General features: G+C 39.9%; 2 protein-coding genes across 2 annotated transcripts; one reads left to right on the forward strand and one right to left on the reverse strand.

Moving 5' to 3' along the window:
• Positions 1–489: 489 nt before the first annotated feature.
• On the forward strand, positions 490–6,035 carry mixl1 (Mix paired-like homeobox; the record flags this gene model as incomplete). The annotated part of the gene is made up of 3 exons (XM_080452771.1): positions 490–589; positions 4,785–4,993; positions 5,373–6,035. The coding sequence occupies 3 exons, from the start codon at positions 490–492 to the stop codon at positions 6,033–6,035; spliced, it is 972 nt and encodes a 323-aa protein (XP_080308897.1).
• Positions 6,036–6,224: 189 nt separating this feature from the next.
• On the reverse strand, positions 6,225–19,596 carry lin9 (lin-9 DREAM MuvB core complex component). The gene is made up of 15 exons (XM_080454123.1): positions 19,545–19,596; positions 17,971–18,003; positions 17,366–17,457; positions 16,623–16,736; positions 14,105–14,235; positions 13,840–13,965; positions 12,826–12,983; positions 12,086–12,219; positions 11,853–11,981; positions 11,528–11,626; positions 11,331–11,411; positions 11,091–11,216; positions 9,237–9,419; positions 8,586–8,683; positions 6,225–7,219 (listed from the first exon to the last, which is right to left on the reverse strand). Exons 1-15 carry the CDS (start codon positions 19,573–19,575, stop codon positions 7,114–7,116), a joined length of 1,641 nt encoding a protein of 546 aa, XP_080310249.1. The 5' UTR covers positions 19,576–19,596; the 3' UTR covers positions 6,225–7,113.
• Positions 19,597–20,342: the final 746 nt, after the last annotated feature.

Genomic DNA, 20,342 nt, shown 5'->3' on the forward strand with positions numbered 1-20,342 from the left:
GGGTGTCCCCAGTGAAATTAGTCATTTTGTTATTATTTAATTGGCTACAAGTTGCCCCAATGAGGGAATGTAAGAAGACTTTTCAGATATGTATGATATAGTAGCCTATGTATTGTCAATCAACAATGAGAATGAATATATTATAAATTATATACATTTGTATTGTTGATAGACACTGTATTGTGTATAATACAGTCTATCAATAGCCTATCACAAATTAAAATAAGTTGCATATCACCTGCAATGATCAGTTAGCATAATATCAGTGTTCATCCTAGCAGTAGTAGTAGACTGGCAGCTTGGACATGAATGGTAGTAGTTGTATGAACAGTAATGGTACAGTAACTATACCATCAATAAGTAGTGCAATAAAGTGAGCAGTAGTCAAATGTGATGTGCATTGTCAGCAGTCCATGTGCACAGCACAGTCAGTCAGTATCATCAATAGTCAACAGAGCAAGTCAAGCTTGGTTGCAGAACCTGATAGCTATGTGGTGTGTGGAGGAGGGTCTGTGGCTGAATGTCTATCCTCATCTTCTCCAGCTCATTGAGGGGATGACGAGAGATTCTCCAGGATATGATGGAGCCAGTAAAACAATAATACACAAAGTGCTGAGAACAGGGGCTGGTCACAGAATGGTAACTCACCTATCATATTTTATTGTGTTTTATCAAGTCACTACATCAGTAAACGCTATTTTCAGCACTTTAAAGCATGGCAACCCCACAGAAGATGCAACTTTAATAGTTCCTTTAAAACATCTTTCAAATACACAAAGAATTGAGACCCTGGAAAGTTGACATATCCCTGCAAATCTATGTGGACAATTTCCCAGTCTGTCTGTAAGCTAAATGGATAGTGTCTGTGCCACCTTCAAAGGTGTGAAGAAGATTGCCTGTCTGTCTACTCTGATCACTGCCGTGTGCAATATAAATCCAAAGTGGTTTTACTGTTTGATGTTTGACAGCACAGTATGGACCAATGACATTCACTTTAAAGCAACTTAGTTTCCAAAAGCAACATGAGAAAATACATATTTCAAAAGTGACAGGGGAAAACATATAAAAATGCTTCACAATGTAATAAATATGTTTTAACACCTTCCCATGCAGAATGCCTGGGTGGCATAATCCATGTTTTAAGTGATATGAGGTTGATAATGAATAAATGACAACATTATGTTCATGTTCATATTATAACCAGCTGTTGCCTTCAATAGAATCACCAGCTATTATACAGGAACTTCGACAGCCTTGTGGGCATAGCACTCGTCAAAGACAAGATTCAGTCAGGGCTCACAGACAAAGCAAAGGTTAGGGATTACAAACACCTTGACAGACACACATAACAGGACGTCAAGCATCAAGTCAAAATGCAGTGAGCCCACAAAGTATTAACTACACAGTAAAATGCTCATTTGGTCACATTAATATTTGTAGGATTGTACTGTGTAGCATGACAGTGCGTGTATAGTGACTGTTTCCACTAACTAATTCTGAGTCCAGTTTAAAATGATTATTATATCAGGACTGTGATTAAGGTCTGCCATGCAAGCATTGCAGTGAGAACGTCAGAAAGATGAATAACTTAGACCAGTGTGAGAAAGATGCATAACTCAGACCTCTGTTGATGTACACCGGCGATTTAATTAAACAGCTGACATCGACTCCAATATTCCCAGTTACAACTGAGGCCATATAAATACAAAAACACTAAAATTGTACTACTGTGCTGCTATTGAGTGATTGTTCAGTAACAGAGGTCTCTCCAGCTCTTTAGTAAACCGAAAAAGCATTTTCAGGCCAGGATACCAATTTAATCTAATCAGGAGAGAGAACTCATACATGATACAGGATAAACAAGTGAAATGAAATTGAAGTGATGACACAAAAAAGACAAATTTAAACTTGAACACTATAACATTGAAGCTGATAAATGGGTACTCTCTGACGACTGGATGAAATTGGCAACCCACCTTAAAATGTATTTTCTGATTTAACATTTTCACAGTACAACTTTTTGTTTTACCCAAGAAATATGACTTACACTACCTTTAATTTAACTCTGTATCCATATGGGCACTTTACATGTTCATGTGATTACACTCTCAAAGGTCCATTTTGATAAATTAATACTGAGGATTTTGCTGCGTAAATCTAGAACCTGGCAAAAAGCTTTTAAGTATCCAATTAACTTTAAGGCCACTTTTTTATTTGGTTACGTTCAATGAATGCATTTACATTTTAAGAATGCTGAAATGTATGGACCATGTAAAAAGGTTCTTTGCATGTGACATGACTGTTCTTATAGCCCATACATTATTAATATCATAAAATGAGACAGTGTGCATCTTAACAATCCTTGACCCGTTTTTATATTTTGCAGCAGTTATATGAAATCTTGCAGGTAACCCGCAAGTAAGTTTATTAGCTCCATTGTCAACCACAAAGAGCTGGCTGAATAGCAGCCGGACCTCACCATTAGTTGAGTTGTAACACTGTTACAGTGCCATTTGCATGTTGTTACTATTTCTGTATATGTCTCAGACATATACATGGATATGGCACACAGTTTACACACATTTGCACTCAAAAGACCATGGAAGTAAGCTCTCAAGCTTATTTGTGTTTTATCCTTTTGACAGATGTGCAAATAAATGCATTTTTGTCATAAAAACGCCAACGTCAACAACTAAAGTGATAGAAAATATCACTGAGCAGTTCAAACAGCCGAGTAGGTAGACTATAGGCTACAGTGCACTATACAGCATGTACTGTTTAAGTCAATAAAAATACATGTATTGTTATTTTGGGAGATGGTCTAGTCCTGATGGTAATGTCTCCACCTCTGCTAAACCTTTGTAATGGATACAAACACATTAGTCTGGCTGTTCTGAATGACCTCTTGACTTGACCCCCCACTAATTTAAATGAGGCAACCCATTCAATTGTGTCCACTCCTGGATAGCTACTTTTGAACTTGTGTATTGTGCTTAACTTTGTTGGCAATGAGAGGTGGGAAAAAAGCCTCATTTCCTTTTTTAAGCTATGCATAATAGACAGACATGCTTACCATTATGTGCACTAAATCTGACCCGACTTCTACCTATTATCATGTTCCATCATACAAAAAAGCAGTTAGCAAGATAAAAAGTGGCAGGTAAATTATAATATTGTCCAATTTAGGCATTTAGCAGATGCTCTTAACCAGAGCGACAATAAGCAAGGTAAGCATCAAATGCAGAGAGACAGTGTAGTGCCTGAGTAAACCAGGATTAGCCTACGAGTAAACCAATAACCTAGCATCATTCTAGGTTTGCTAGCTCCATAACCATCTTTAAATCTAAATTAAAGACCCATTTTTTAAAATCCCCTGTAACCCCATAACAGCAGAAATGTGTGCATCTATTCTCATTGACACTGTTATTGTGTGTTGCTGTAATTGTTTATTATTTATGATTCACTGTTTTATTTCAAGTTGTTAAGTAACTTTGTTTAAAAAGGTGCTATATAAATGAAGTGTATTATTATTATTATCATTCTAAACAATTACTATCAAAATAATAATAGCTACATTGAAACTATAGGATACCAGGTAAACAATGAGCTATCATGTCTAAATAACCTGCTATCTTATTCTAATGTCCAAAATAGCAAGGTCAAAAAGACAGGCTAAATTGGCTCATAATTGGGATAAACCAACTTTAGCCTATAGGCCTACTTCTGATCCTATGAGGAAATGGGTTTAAAGCAGTGTTGCCAGATTCTGCGAGAAAGGTAAGCAACCAGGTCTATGAAAACAAGCCCAAAAGAAGTTATTAGGCTACGGCTATTTGAAAATATTTCAGATGGGGAAATATTTCAGATTGTCTACAGACCCCCGTTTAGGAAACGAGCCCAAATAAGCAACAACATTTTAGAAACAAGCCCAAAAAACGCAACCTGCAACTACCAATATTTACAAGCAACTTTACAGGAAAAACAGTCGCTTATAATAAGCGGACATGGCAAGCCTATAGTTTAAAGTCATGCATTTCCCTTTGATGGCTACTGGTCCGTTATCTAGCGTCATTCATCTCAAAGAGAATAAATGTTTTCTCAAGTGTTGTGTATTGAGCAAGAGGAGCCCATTAAGGAATGCTTTAAAGTTTAAAGCATTGAGGAGTTCAAGGTGTCAGGGATTCACACTTCCACCGGCCATCAGACACACGTCTGAAGTCGCTGTTCTGCAGGCCGACCCTGATGGCTGGCCCATTCACACTTCACCCAGAAGCATCACCTTTGATCAGATGGAGAGGAGGAGGATATAAGACTGAATGTTGTCGTCCAAGATTCATTCATTCAGTACAGTAGCTGATCTTCAGTAGGAGGTACAATGTCTGCAGTTTGTGGAAATCTGAGCATCGTTGACAGAAGTGCCTTTCAGATGTATCATCACGAAGGGCATCACGGAATGAACAGCATGATGCATTCAGGTTGGTAACTACTGGGCTACACTGTCTTAATTACATAGGCTATATCAGTGGTTCCCAAACCAGAGCAATTTGGTGAAAATAGCAGATCACAACACGTTGCGTAGGCAAGTTGTTGTGAGCTTGTAGATCTGCTTTTTAAACTTCTTCTTAAAAGTTACATTTGTGGAATTTCTTTAATCAGTTTTATTTTATTTCATGAAATTATTTTGAAAATCTGCGACCCACACATGGGCAACCTATTTTGTTGGCTTCAGCAACTCATACACAAAGAAAATAAATACTAATCATCATTTTGTATTTTGTTTGCAGATTACAGCATATCAGAGAGGGGGAACTCCTCCAACTCGGGGCCACGGACGGACAGCATGGTCCTCCTAACCCACAGGAGAAAGAGGACCAACTTCACCCAGCAGCAGATCCAGGTCCTAGAGAAGGTCTACTCAGACACACAGTATCCTGACATCTATCTGCGGGAGAGACTGGAAGCTCTGACTGGTCTACCGGAGTCCAGGATTCAGGTAATTACTGGCAATGATCAGTTACAAGTACCTAGGCTACTATCTGTGGTAGGATTTACTTAAGTAAAAGTATCTATATTGCAATGTAGAAATACTCTGTTACAAGTAAAAGTCCGAAATTCAAAATTTACGTGACTAAAAGTACATACGTATTGGGATCTAAATGTACTCGCTAAGTACCAAAAGTAGAAAGTAGGTCATTATGCAGAATGTCCCACATGTATACACATCTTTTGAAACTAGCAGATCTACAAGCTCACAATGCATGCAATCACACGCATTACGCACGTACTTGAGTAGATGTACTTAAGTTACTTTCCATCACTATTTCCCTGAGTAACTTGTTTAATAAACCATTCTTTTGTTGTACACATTTCAGGTGTGGTTCCAGAACAGACGCGCAAAATCCCGTCGTCAAGTGGGCTCGTCCGTGTCCGTGAAACAAGTCAGCGACACCGTCACCAACTCTTCCAGTGCCCAGTTCTCTCAACAGCAGCCCAGGAAGATTGTCCCAGACATGAAGATGACAACCTACGCTACGTTGGGGGAGAATAACTTCAGGCAGGCAATAGACGAGACGCACGCCATCATGGCCCCGAGCAGCTATGACCACATCCCTGTCCCCTGCGTTTACGGTGGGGCCAAGGAAGGGAGTAGAGGAAAACATGGACAGATCAAACGGGAGGAATTGAGTGTTGTGGTCCCGTGTTACACCAACGTTTATCACAAGGGAAACGGGTCTTATTTTAAGGCCCAACACCACGATATGCCTGGTAGCAATGGACCTAAGCAAGTGCTGGTAGAATACGACAATTACCCTCCGAACAAAACCATTGGACCGGAGATGAAAGTGGTGATCCCTCCCATCCCAACCCAGCTTTTCAGGAGATCTTCGCCAAAGATCCAACATCCTCAAGTGATGGCCAAAGCAGACAATTTTGGCCACTTCTCCCCGATCCATGCCAGTGAGGCACAGGAGTTTTCTGACTCCGATTCTGATTGGGAAACCATGGCGCCCATGGCCGGATTCGGTTACATGTGACATGTTACTTTTGTTGATACCACTTTGTACAAGTTGTTAGATAGCTTATAAAGTTTTAGTTTGTTCCCAGAAAAACGCTTATTTATTGTAAACATGTTAATAAACATTTCATTGCTTTAAAAATATAATTTGTAGTTCTGGTTTATTAATTCAGCTGTAGCATACAGCTGTTAATGATGAGGACCAAAACTACTTATCCAAAACTTGCTTTGCCATGTTTAATATAAAAAGACTGCAACACTTATGTACATGTGCCCTGGCACTTTCATATACAATTTTACAAAACTGAAAATGAAATTGAGATTCTCTTGGAGAAATTTCTTGTTTTAAATTTACGTTACATCAGTGATGTAGGCTTACAGTGAAGTGCAGCAATAGCCATGCCAAATTTTTAAAGGTAAATCCTAGGGAGTCAAAAGACATCGAAACCCAGAGTTCTCCTTTATAAAAAATACCAAAATCTCTTTTCAGTGCACACAAAATTACAAAAGCCATTTCTGGATACATAGCAGAAATGTTGATGATAAATCCTAGCAATCAGAGGTATTGTACAAATATCTACAATAAACAATTTTACAAAACATTCTGTCGTCTCCCCCGTGCTTACCAACAGTGGAGTCAAGAAACACAACACTTACAGATGAAAACCTTAGAAATAGTAAAATATCACTTTAGAACCTCACACCTCCTACTCGAAAAATAAATAAGTATATAAAAACTGCAAGAAGTACTGTTTGGCACATGAAACCAAATGATAATCGCCAGGAGCTTGGAGAGGTGAATTGTAGCAACAGCTGTTTGACTGGGCACGTGAAACATTTTCCTAACACAGAAATGGATGGGTAAAAACAGATCAGATCCTCCTCACTATTTCTGCATCCTCACAGCTGCAGGAAGGTGGACAGAATTACTGGCCTTCTTTCTACTGGATGTCAGAACAGCATCCCACACAGTCATGTTGTGTTCTTTTTGCAGCCATAAGTTAGTGTAGGTGAAATCACTGTTTCAAAGGTATTTTCATGGATGCTGCCACTGTTGTGCATCATTGTGCCTGGTTATGGTGCGGATGCAGGTGTTTTTAGATTGTGTTGGTGTTGTTGGCAGCGAAGGCGTGCAGGTTGCCCAGCTGACTAAGGCCACTCTGGATGTGGGCCACGTGGATTTCTACGTTGTTCTGGAAGGAACTGCGAATACAGGGAAGATACATTTCGGTCAGTATAGCACATAGACATGTGCCATATATGTATATAATCATATTCGACAAATTATATTGTTTATTATATTGTTATAATGTATATTCACTGAGGGAGACACTTGAGGAGCAGGGGTATCAAATTAGGATTTCCATTACGGAAAGAACACAATAATTCACAACCATTAGGCTATGCTATGGTCTACTCTGTATGACAGCTGATCTCAGGCCGTTCTCTCGCTGCTGTCACTCACTGGTGTTGTAGACTAGCAACACACACGTTTGTTTTTTGCACCCGACATGGGTTAAAAGATTGGGAGTTGTGTGCCGAGCTAGCCGTTACAGTCATCAGAGGGGAAAACAAGTGCAATTGTGTAGCCTACATTTACAATTTGTTCTGTTATTTCTACATTACACATTCTTTTAACTACAGATGCAGGGTATCTCTGGCTCTGCTTAATTGGTTTAGATCCTATGTCAGGCAGATCTATCCAAAGCGCTTTACAATGTGCTTATGTGCATTACATTCACCCTTCCATGCACACACCGATGGCAGAGGAAACCATCTAAGGCACCAACCTGCTCATCGGGAGCAGTTAGAGGTTCAGTGTCTTGCTCAAGGACAGTTCAACAATAACCCATTCCCAAGCAGCTGCTCCCCTACCTGAGCCACGGCCGCCTGCCCCTCTGTAATGCTTGTAATCCTCATCCTCCACTGCCCACATTACATGTGGTGAACCACAAGGTTCAATTTGGCGTCAAATTCTCTTCTCTGTAAATATGCTCCCACTAGGTCACATAATACCTAATTATCATTTCCATTGTCACACATGATGTGCAGCTATATGTGCCCATTACTCCCAATTATCCTCATAGACTAGCCTCCCTTCACAACTGCCTAAAAGACATTAAACGTATGTCCCTCACTATTTATTTACATCATACAAATGATAATGGGTGTGATATACTGCTTCTAGATCAAATTAGATCGAGTATTTGCTGTCATGAACCCTGGACTATTGAATGCGCTTCCCAAAGAGCTCAGATAAGGTAATTCTGTATTGACTTTAAAAACACATTTTAATGCCCACTTTTTAGACTGACTGTTCTGTAACAAAATTGCTTTATCCACTTTAAGTTACCATTTTATTACTTTTATTGTTTTACTGTTGTATTGTTTACTGTGTTCTATTAATACTTTTTAATTGTGTGAAGCACTTTCTAACATCCGTTTTGAAAGGTGTCATTATATTGAAAGGTGCCATCATTATATTATTACTATACACAATGATTCCAAACATCACATAAGAATTGTAAAACAGTAACTAAACAGGATATGCCATGCAAGGTCTCTTCACCTGAGGTTGGAGGGGTCTAGCGAACTCTTGATGTCATTAAGGGAGTCCGTTAAAGATTTGAACTCAAATGAATTCAGGTCGCCTCCCTCTGCCAGACTCTGCAACCAAAGCAGAGGACATGGACAAAGATGAGTATCAGTCATATCGATTGTTGTGTGAGTGTATGTTTATCTGTTGCATAATATAGTATATAACAGTCATAGTACAGTATAACAGTTTAGTCTCTATTATTTCACCCCGCTTAGACCAGGCATTACAATGCATCCTGGGTGACCTGGGTGATCTGAAAATGAACAGACAGAACGCACTAAAGACGTCCTCAAGACATCTTGAGACCTTGATGCTAGGCCACCTTTGGAGGGGGCTATGTACACATACTGTATTATGGATGGAAAAAGATGCTGGGTGTAGAAAGAAAGTTACCTGTTCCTGCAGTACCAGAGGCTGTAGTTTTAGAACCGCAACCATTTCTTATTCATAAGTTATTTATAATGGCTAAATTCCCAGTGAATTCCTGGTAAAGTTTACAATTTCTGTACTATTTCAAAGTTTGTTACACTGTAAAATATCCTGCATCCATAGCATACCATGTTGTCAAAATGTTAAGAAATAAGCAGGAGTGAAGCAGGTACCCCAGACATCTTTGTTTACCTTGATCTGTAGCAGCAAGGCTGTGAGGCGTGAGACAAGCTGTGTGAGGCCGGGGTTGGTCACATTCTGCTGTCCGTCCCGGAGAGAGTTGGTCTGCTGTACCATCTCCTGGGCCTCCTCATCACAGCGTCGCCGGAGCTCTGTAGGCTGATCAGCTGGAGCCATGCCCTGGTCTGGAGCCAGCTGGGAGGGACACAAATACAAAGCTGACTTAAGGTCAATTTATGCTTTGCGCGAGAACTGTTGAAGGACGTGTCGCACGTAGAAAGTGACGTCGAAACTACAAAAATGTTCTCTGGATTCGTTTGGAAGACAAAGAAAGCTCCCTTATCACAGGAGGTGCATGAGACTACATCCACTTCCTTCTTTACATTTCATGGCGACGGTCGGTGAGTCGCAGATACTATGAATGTTCAAAACTCAAAGAACGTTTTCAGACACGTAGTGAGACATGTCGCTTGACACTCACAAATCATAAAATGACGTTTAGACACAAATCATAAAATGACGTTTAGATGGACTAGAAAAAATGAAAGCTAGACAGGAAAAGTGTTATCATCTACTGAGCTGCTGGTCAGCCATGAATGACTATACGTTGTTGATGTTTAGCTACCCATCTAATCTAATCTAATCTAATTGGATTTCAAAACATATTGATAAGGGGTAGAATATTCAACTAGAATAAGTGCTCCTCGGAGCACAGGTCTCCGTCAGGTCAGGTAGGTTATTGTGGGCTAGCAATGTTGGGAATGCACTAATCAGGATGGAATATGGAAAATCGGACAGAGCCGTCTTGATCACTTGACTATCAAGATAATGTGTACCGATTTGCGTGATGTTTGGAAAAAAATTGTAGGAGTAATATAGAAAAAAGCAAAAGCAAAAATCGGCTTCCTGGTGGCGCTGTAATAGGGAAATGTTAAATGGGTGGCATTTCTTCCTACTGTAAGTGTAGTGCGAATGTGTTTCACAGCAATCGGAGGCAGCCTTCATGATTTGCGCATGCACTCCTGCAAACTTTGGATGTCAATCTTAGCCAATCATGATGGAATATGAAGAATCAAACAGATTCGTCTTGATCAAATGACTATAGAGATCATGTGTACCGATTTGCGTGAAATTTGGATAAAATCTGAAGGAGTAATATATTTTTTACATAAGTTGGCCTCCTAACGGTGCTATAAAAGGCAGATGTGAAAAAAGTAGGGCAACGGTTTGTCCTTGGCCTCTAGGGAGTGCGCATACAAAGTTTTACACAGTTCGGTGCAGTTATAGGTAAAACACAAATCGGCCTGTTATAGCGCCACCATGAGGCTGATTTGAGGCATTTTGTTCAAAACGGAGCAGTCCTGCAAACTTTGGAAGCCAATCTTAGCCAATCAGGATGTAATATGAAAAATCTGAAAGACCCGTTTTGTTTACTGCGTGATGTTTGGACAAAATCTGTAGCAGGCATGCAAACAGCCCCGAGGTGAAAAAGGTGACAACATGTTGTTTTCTTTCGGGTCAGGTGTCACACAATTGCCCTATTTGGGTTCAAAAAGGTGACTGTAGCTGAAAAGTCACACTTTTGCATGTCTGTGTAGGAGTACTATCAAAAAATGTGTTTTGCAAAAATCGGCCTCGTGGTGGTGCTATACCAGGCCCATGTGAAAAATAGAGGTTCTGCTCTGGCATTCAGGGAGCGTGTGCACAGTTTTGCTGCGATCAAGCCAACGGTGCCGGAGATTAGCTGTTCAAAGACGGAACCACACACACGGACGGACAGGGTTCAAAACATAGTCTCGGCCATGCCTTTCGGCCTGGCGGAGTAAATGAACAGGAAAGTGCGCAAGTGCATGCCCATCCCCTTACCTCACAGCAGAACTGCTGCACTTCATGCAGCACTTTGTTGAGGTCTTTATTGAGTTGCTCAAGTTCCAGCACTGTGGTGGCATAGCGCTTCTGGAAGTCCAGACCAACGGGCAAGGAATATGACTTCTGAACACGAACACACAAAATTTATGTTTAGCCAACATTTTGACAATTGCACATTAGTAAAATTCCCTGTGTTATGGAGCTAAAGTGAATATTTTATTCTGTTGAAGACTGTACCTGTTTTTCAGCCTCTGTGTTCATATCTTTCAAATGCCTGATGTGCTCCTTCTTGCTCATAAGAATCTTAGACAACCTTGTCTATGAAACAAAGCACCATAAACAAGAGTCAGTTATTATTTTAAGACGTGAAAAAGTGAAAAGAAAAGTGGAAAAAAATCTGACTGGGGTATTCCACTTAGAGAGGAAGTACTTACCACTTGGATTAGGAACTTTACAGGAAAACCTCCAAGTGTCTCCCCCTCTGCGCCGGGCAGTTTATTCTTCCATGGAGAGCTGATGAGAGGGTCATTGTCCTGATGAAATTGCAGACAGTTATATACGACAGCTTTGTTATAGTAGAACAGTAAAAGATGTGTACATTTGTATGGGCTGTAAACAGAAAAACATTTACATTATGATACATTGTGCAAGCTGAAATATTGACTTTTTAACTACCAAGTGAAATGACGTTTAATTGATTGATGCAGGTTTATCAAATATATGATCCAGGCTGTGTGTATGTAGTATAAAGTAAAGTACCATGAGGACAGGAGTGGTAGCGGACGGGTAAGGCCCTCTGGGTGGAGTCATTAAGTTCTGTAGATAGCGTGCTGGCCGGTGCTTCTGGGCAAAAGCTGAGATGGGCATGGTCTCATTGGGCTCATTACTCTGAAAATACGAAAATAATCATTAGACATGTCCTCGAAACCAAACAGCCAAGTGTGTGCAGGGCGAAGCAGGGCTCTCAAACGCTTACAGTTGGCAGGTCTTACCAGTACTTCATAGTCAGGTACAGTGTGCGTGCCCAGCCCGTTGCGGTCAAAGGTGACACGGTAGGTTGCAGCAGTGGTGTCCACTGCATCAATCTGTCCAGTAAATAGACCATCGTGGACACCTCGTAGTCGAGCTGCAAAACAGTGTTTGTACCATCTGGTCATTTATAATGTGCCCATCTCAATTGCATACAAGGATGTCAAAGAAAATGCAATTTGTCTTAAGAATTTAAGTTTGGTTCAAAACATCACTAATAAACAAGGAAGCTTTCATTTCAGTGTGTGGATATGCCTTCTCATCCTTTCATGTATTGTTTTTTATCAAGCACCCGGCCAACTGAGGTTTTTGCACACGGCTGTTCTTTATACAAATACAACTGTGACACAGTTCTGGCACTGCATTGTGCTTGGCTGAGAAGCATTGTAATATTATTAATATGATATTGGTGTGCTGGTCTATGAACACAGCACACCAGTCCCAATACAGAATTCCCTCTCATGTGCTATTGTATAATGAAGACTATAATACAAGGCATTGACTGAACCAAGTCCATGTCAAAGTTACACCATGGCTCCATGCCATCAGCACCATAGTACCATTTAAGAGTTCGCCAGGAACATTGTACCTTTCCTGATGTGTAAAAGTCAGCGGAGAATCAGACATTCAGACACCAAGTACAATACTGTGCATGTAATCTGGTTGTTATAAGACTACAAAATGTAGTCACTGGTCATCTCACCAGTGACTTTGGTTCCTATGATGAGTGGCAGAGGGATCTCGTCAGGAAGGTCTTTGCAGTGCGATACATCAGAAAGTTTCCTTTGCTGCAACAGCCTCATTTTGTGCCTTTTTTGTTTCAATGCTGTCCGCTCTTCAGAGAAAAACGCAGATGAACACCTGGAACAGACATCACCCGAATATCAAAATCTGACAGAGGCATTGTCTTCATTTAATGGAAAACACAACATAACTAGATACTATAGCTGTATTTAAAAAAAACTCAAAGATGTACCAATAACAAGGCAAAGTATTGCAAGGCAATCCAATATACCACACAATGTACTCTGTGTTCACAGAAAGCGCTTTATGATATTTGGATTATCATGTCCACAGCACCTGCCGGCAGTGTTTATTGGCACCTGTCATCTGCGTTATTAGCGCACATAACTTCGCTGAAACCAGGTTAACATGGACTTGTGATATGGTTGTGATAACGATTCAACGTCAGGTCGTAAATTACCGGGTTGTCAGACATGGCGATCAAAAGAGCAGCGCTCGACTCCAAAAGTTGAAAAAGTCTCTACTTGAAGTGCCCAGGGCGCCGAGCCAAAAATGGTAGACACAGAGCAGTGAAGTGCGATGTTTGGGCGCTTGGAAGAGGAGCGCTCCAGTGCTTCGTCACTATAGAAATGCATGGCAGACAGGTGCTGGCAGCTCAAAAAAACGCTGTTGAGTGTGGACACGGCCCCTAATGTAGTTGTATTTTCTATTATGTACGTGACATCAACCCACCTCACACACCTATGTACCTACTCACAGGAGACTATGTTTGGAAAAGGGCCATTAGCTGAAACCACCATATACAAAGTTTGGTCATCCCAGGCCTTATGGTATAGGAGATATGCTCTGTACGGCCGAACAGATGGCAGGGCGGACGGATGAAGAGTGAATCTATAGTTCTCCCTGGAGGTTTAGTGGGGGCTAAAACACAAAGTTAGAAAAGCAGTAGAAAGTCTGCTGTGATGTGGCATACCGTCGTGGTTTGCCCATTAGTCTCCTGATGGTGCCCCACTCCACACGAGTTAACTTCCTGGTTTTCAAGTTGGGGAAAGACTCCTTCAGACACAGGCAGAAGTCATTGTCACCCTCAAAGAGCGGCCTAAAAGTCAAAAGAAATAAAAAACATTTTGTAAGGGTAAAGACATCTGTCCATAAGGATTATGGACAGATAATCCTTATGGTATTGATAATCAGAATTCAATGCATCATCTTTGAGTTCAAAGTAAACAGAGCTTTACCTGTCAATATTGGAATAAAACCATTCATAGATGCACCATTTGTGAGCTTTGGGGAGTTTAAGGAGGTTTCTTAATCTCAACCCAATTTTCTGCGAGGCTTTCTTATCTGGGGTCGTCACACTGGTAAACTTCTGCAAAACCAATACATGAAACAAAAATATAATCAGCATTGCATGTGCTCTGAATTATTTTTTTAAACACATTTCTTTACCAATCGTTAAAATAAAAGTACTAAATGTATATTATTATCCAAGCCAAAGGTATATGCAGGTATCTGCACTTTCAATGTAAGACTTTAAGACCACAAAGTTTGCACTGAAATAAGTAATCATTAGTCATCATCTGCAATCCATTTCACTCATAGCAATTGGTTGCCAATTTTCTGGGATTTGGTGAAGGGGGAACAGTTGCACACAGTGTATTGCTGTCGCAGAAACCTCTCCATGTTTGTTTTTTTGTAAATTAATGCCCTACTTTGTCATACTACAGTGTCACACAAAAGTCGCCAAAACAGCCCATCGACAAGCTCAAAATGTGCCATGATGCGTTGTGCGCTTGTAGATGTTATTTTCACCCCATTTGAAACATTTTGAGTGAAAGTGATTAATTCTGTCAGTGGGTTTTATAAATATAAGAGCTAAGTTGTGACTAAATAATAACTACTTAAAAATCAGAAGGAGGAAGCGCTGTCTGTGTTCAGTCACTGTAACACTAACGTGTTTCGACACTGGAGACCAAAGACTTTGTTGAAGACAAGAAGTGTCGTAATGTGTCAGTCATCCTCCAAGTTATTATTTTTCACCAACAGCCTGAGTGCCTCAGGGCTTACAGTCTGCCTCACCACAAGCAGAACTTCCAGTTTTTTTTTATATTCTAAATAATAACATCATTAGATCCATTGGAACACAGGTTATTTTCCCCCCATTTCCTGAAAAGTAACAATTAAGATTTCCACCCGGCAGAGATGATATGTATTATGTTAAAAAGGTCATTTGTACCATTTAGTATTTTATCCAAATTTAAGTCTGCTTTGCGGTTTTGTTTATAGAACAACGTGTTATAAACTGTGAGTGACCAGCTGTGTGTTCCTTTGAAAAAGCTGGACCGATGAACTCCCTTCCAGGTCGCAGCTAAATATATAACAAGCACAGCATGTGTTGATCATCATTTCAAGTTTTACTGAAAAGATTCATATTATATGCGAGTCACATGTTTTAATTAGAGATACGCATCTATACGTTTCTAAATAATGGTGCTGTTCAATGGAGGAATGGCATTTGCCTGCTGCTTTCCTCGTCTCTCCATTCTCGCTATGTTTATCTGTGTTGTCCTTCAGTCTCTCAGAATTAATCTGTTTCCCCATTAATTGACTCCCATTAGATCGTGAATCAGCTGCCGTTCTTGCACCTTCTCCTTTAATCCTTCTTTAGAGTCTCTGTTCCCTCTTTCCACAACGTTCCTCATCTCTTCCTCCATTGTTTATAAGCATCATATAAGCCGCACTGTTAAAATCTGACACAATCACTTTATATTTTGTGTGTGTGTGTCTCTTTCTGCGTCCGTATGAGTCTATTTGTATCCATGTGTGTGCGCACACGCTGTGCGTAAAGCTGCGTTCCATAGTGGCCCTGGTTTAATCCCGACCAGAGAAGTGTAACTCGTAGAATTTCTGAGCTTTCTTTTACTAGTATTAGCTTAGTTCATTATAATAGATTACTGACATATGACCTTGTTATCCTGTGGTATTATCCTGTGGTATATTAGAGTAAGCTGAAAACTGCAATAATTTGGTTTAACTAGTAAAATGGATCTGAAATATCCATGGCGGCTCATACAGGCCGATTCTCGTTCTAAAAGGTATCATTTGGTGCAGCATGTTTCAATTATTGCTGTCAAGCTTTGCTCAAGTAGGCTATCCGTCTTGCCTGTCTGCCAGGCACAGTCAGCGCTTGTGCTGAAAGCAGCAACAAAAAAGGGGAGGGAGAGCTTGTGTTTCACCCTGCCTATCAAGAGTGGGTGGTGACTGCTCACAATATGATCCATGACCAAAATCTGTCCATAGCTGAAGATTAAAACAAGCAACTCTGAGTTCCCAAAAGATACAGTGCAAATGGAAATCCAGCTAGCACAAACTATAAGCACTCAATAAGCAGTTTAAACACTACTTCTGAATTAAAGAGGTAAATTCCTTCCCGTTTAGCTACTGTCTAGTCCAGTCAAGGCTGTATTTGCTGGCATTACTTTCAGATTTTTTAAAACTATCTGTGTATACCCTGCAAGACAATTATCAAACCTATAAGCCTTTATTATCAGTTTTTAATTCAACATGACCATCATTAGTGCTCAAGAAAACCTTCAGTTTGCAGTCAGACAACATTGCAGAAACCAAGAACATAACTTGTACTGATTTAGAAGCAAAACATGGGCAAACTACCTGTTCAGTCGATTTCATTGTTTCATTGCAATGTGAATTTTCCCCACCATACAGCCATGTGTAAATAAAGTGGAGGTGGTTTACCTGTGGGGTTGTTGAAACCCTCTGACTCCTCCTGGGGGATCTGGAAGAAACTCGTGGTGGTGGCTGCTCCTCCTCCTCCCGGAACAGACGGCTCCGCTTGGAGCTCCGCGTGGGCTGGTCAACAAACATATACGTCAGATGGTTATTATATCGTCACCTTTACATGTACTAAGACCAGAACACTGTGCTTAACTTTCTAGGCATGACAACTAGGCCTGTCACAACTACTACATAATCGCCTAATCACAATAATTTGAGATAATTGCAATTATTTTGCATAATCGTCTACATGTAAAAAAAATGTTCATACATTTCAAGAAATAGTGGAAATAGCTGATCTACAAGCTCACAACGGGTCCCGCTGCGAGTTTGTAGATTGGCTATTTCCACTGTTTTTATGATTAAATATGGCCTACTTTGACCATAGTACATTATTTAGATTATTGGTATTGGTCATTGTCATTTCTTTGTATATTTGAGTATTTGCAATATCTCCGCAGTGCAATTCTTGTTTACAAAGCCGAAAAGCCAAGCAGAAATAGAATTTATATTCTAATGTTCAATGGAAAAACAATGAAATCAAACATTAATCGCAATTATTTGTATGACAATTAATCATCACAGTGACAAACTGGCTGAGCTAAATGAAGAGGGGTAAGATAATCACAACAAATACAAGGAAAATTAAAATAAATTAAACTATCAGAAGACTTTATAAGGCAAGCAAACTTAATTTCTCTCACCGTGTCCATCGTCAGGGACGAGTGACGTCCTCGCGTATTGTGAGCTCTTGGGAAACTGTTCTTCTCATTCAGAGAGTTGGACAAACTGCCCTCTGGAGGAACAGCAGTGGCCATTTATTCAACACATCCATTAAGAAACAAAACAAGATAGACCTCAAGTCAGTACAAATTGTCTGTACTGACTCAAACGTCATACTAAACAACTTGTGAAAAGATACTATGTACATGACACCCGTTTTCCTTACATGCGAAGCTGGAAGAAAGCAAGTAAAATGTTCAAACAAACATGAACCTAACCCTTGCTGTCTCACATAGTACATAATAAGTCAATAGGACAGAAAACAGAGTGAATAATCAATTTCTACTATATCACATTAGATGTTAACCATCAGATGTTAATAAAAACTCAAGATATTATAAATTCAATTTAGCACTGTGTATGAAATAACATGTGCTGTCGGAGTAAGCCCTTCACTTTGGAGGTCAATAATAGAGAGGCACTTAATCCAAAGAAGTGAATATCCAACCAGGTGAAATAATGCCAATCAAGGTGGATGTCTGCCAGTGCAAACAAACACACAAACATTGCATGCTTTGGACAATACCTTTCAGACTGACAAGAGCCTCTGCCGAAGAGCCTGCAACAAAGGGAGAGTAAAGTCATTTAAATGTTACTGTAAGCAACACCACCAAACTGATTTCTAAACCTTTCACTTGTGATGAAAGGGAAACACTGCCTTGTTGTTATATTGCAGATGTGATAAAATGTACTGTTTATAGGTGCAAAAGCCTGATCGTTATGAAACCGTGTATTAGACCAGGAGTCTTCAACAGGGGGTCCTCAGAGTTACTACACTGGGGCCACCAAATGCTTGTGTGATAGGAACTACATTAACCACTTGATCCCTAGAATTCCTTTTCTGAGGGGAACATTAGCCGAAAATAGCAGATCTACAAGTGTGAGCTTGTAGATCTGCTTTTTTCTGCAAAGGTTTGGTGTAGGGGAAAAAAATAGCAGATCAAGTACACGTTTTCTAAGTATTGGGGGTTTAAGTGGTTAACTGTCTGAAAATACACATTCTTTTTAGAGTAGACAATTATTTTTTACCCCTTTTTCTCCCCAATTTGGTCGTTATGCCAATTGATTCCTCCCCACACATATTTCTGTGTTGTCACTGCTGTCGTATCCTACTGACTCACTTTCCAGTGAGGAGCCCCCACCGGGATGAAAATACACATTAACATGAATCCAACACTGATGATAGTGCTGTCAAACAAGTCTATGAAGCCATTTATGAAATCTATGAAAAGGTGTAATCTGCAACACAATTTTATACAATATGTAGTGGGGAGGTCCCTGCAACACAATTGTATACAATATGTAGTGGGGAGGTCCCTGCTTCATCCCTTTCTCAGCTAGGGGGTCCTTGGCCTGTTGAAGACCCTAGTATTAGACAATCATAGCAGGTGACTTCATGTTATCGCAGTTGGGCCTAAACCCCACTGAGCTGTCAAGTACGGAGATAAAAACCTGATCAAATAAAGACAGTTCCGACTCAAGGAAATAAGCTAATAAGCTGACTTTATCTTGCCAACATTAGTCACATTCACCACCACTGAGGACAGACGTAAGAGAGACTAAACCAGCTCATTTAGCATGTCATTCATTACTACCCTGTCAAACTGGCAGAATAAGCGTTACGTACTTAACGTAAGACATAACGTTATAACTAAACCTACGTTATAACCAATCAAGGTGTCATCATGCGAGCTTAAAAATAACACGCCACGCTAAATAGTGAGTGTTTTGTGCATGTTGTTCAGTCAATAATTGTTCACACTGACACATTCGTGTCATATTTCTTGTTAGAACTATACTTAGTAAACGTTAGCTTCTTGGCTAAGCTAACCTTATTTGTTTACCCAGCTAGGCTAGCGACGCGACACTCGCTTTAACTCCAGCGTTAGCTATCGTCGTTAGCTCAACTTGCTAAGCTGTTAGCTGTCTTGGGGTAGACCGGTAGCGCTTTATATATATATATAAACACAATGTAAACTCTCAACGAAAACTTGCGCTATCGGTCTAGTAACTAATGTAAACTCCCGCACATGTCTTTTAAAGGGACCGGAACGAGCGGTAGTTGTTGTTGAAAACTACTATAATTGTGTCGCTACTCACTCTCGTCTAACAGCTGGTCCATCTCCGCCATCTTGAATTAGCCGCGCCGCTTTTTCAAAGACCTTGTCAGTGTTGCCATATTTTGTGAGAGAAGTAAGCAACCAGGGTCTAAGATAACAAGCCCAAAAGAAGCAACTTATTAGGCCACATGAGCACTTTAAACCTATTATGCGTCGGCTATTTGAAAATAGCCAATCTACAAGCTCACAACGCATCGCAGCTTGTAGATCAGCTATTTTCACTCTTGAAATAAAATGCTTGAAATATATATTTTTTACATTCTAACAACACAAATGCTCCCCTGGCCCTGGGCACAACATTTTCATAAAAATATTTGAGAACAATTGGTTTAAATAATAAATAAATACAAATTTGGAAGCAAGCCTAAACAAGCAAGTACCTACACTTTGGAAACAAGCCCACAAAATCGCTAACTATCAATTTTTGCAAGCAACTTTACAGAAAAACAAGCCCAAAGTCGCTTATAATAAGCCGACATGGCAACACTGAGACCTTGTCAGAATGCATTCTGGGTCGGGACAGTACCTGGAGGCAATTTGATTAAATCAATGTACTACGTTTTAACAAATCAAAATATATATTTTTGTATCACCTTGTTTTACAGTCATCTGTACTTATTATGCTTAATTCATTGAATACTAATACAACCTTTAATTATGTGCATACACTTTAAGTCCTAGGACAATATCTCACATAAAACAAAAGCATATGGGCTTTGCTTCACTAACAGGACTTCCCAATTATAATTACAAAAATATTTAATATAATAAGTAGAAT

The sequence above is a fragment of the Gymnoscopelus braueri genome, assembly GCF_963280865.1.
Source record: "Gymnoscopelus braueri genome assembly, chromosome: 16".
Lineage (NCBI taxonomy): Eukaryota > Metazoa > Chordata > Actinopteri > Myctophiformes > Myctophidae > Gymnoscopelus > Gymnoscopelus braueri.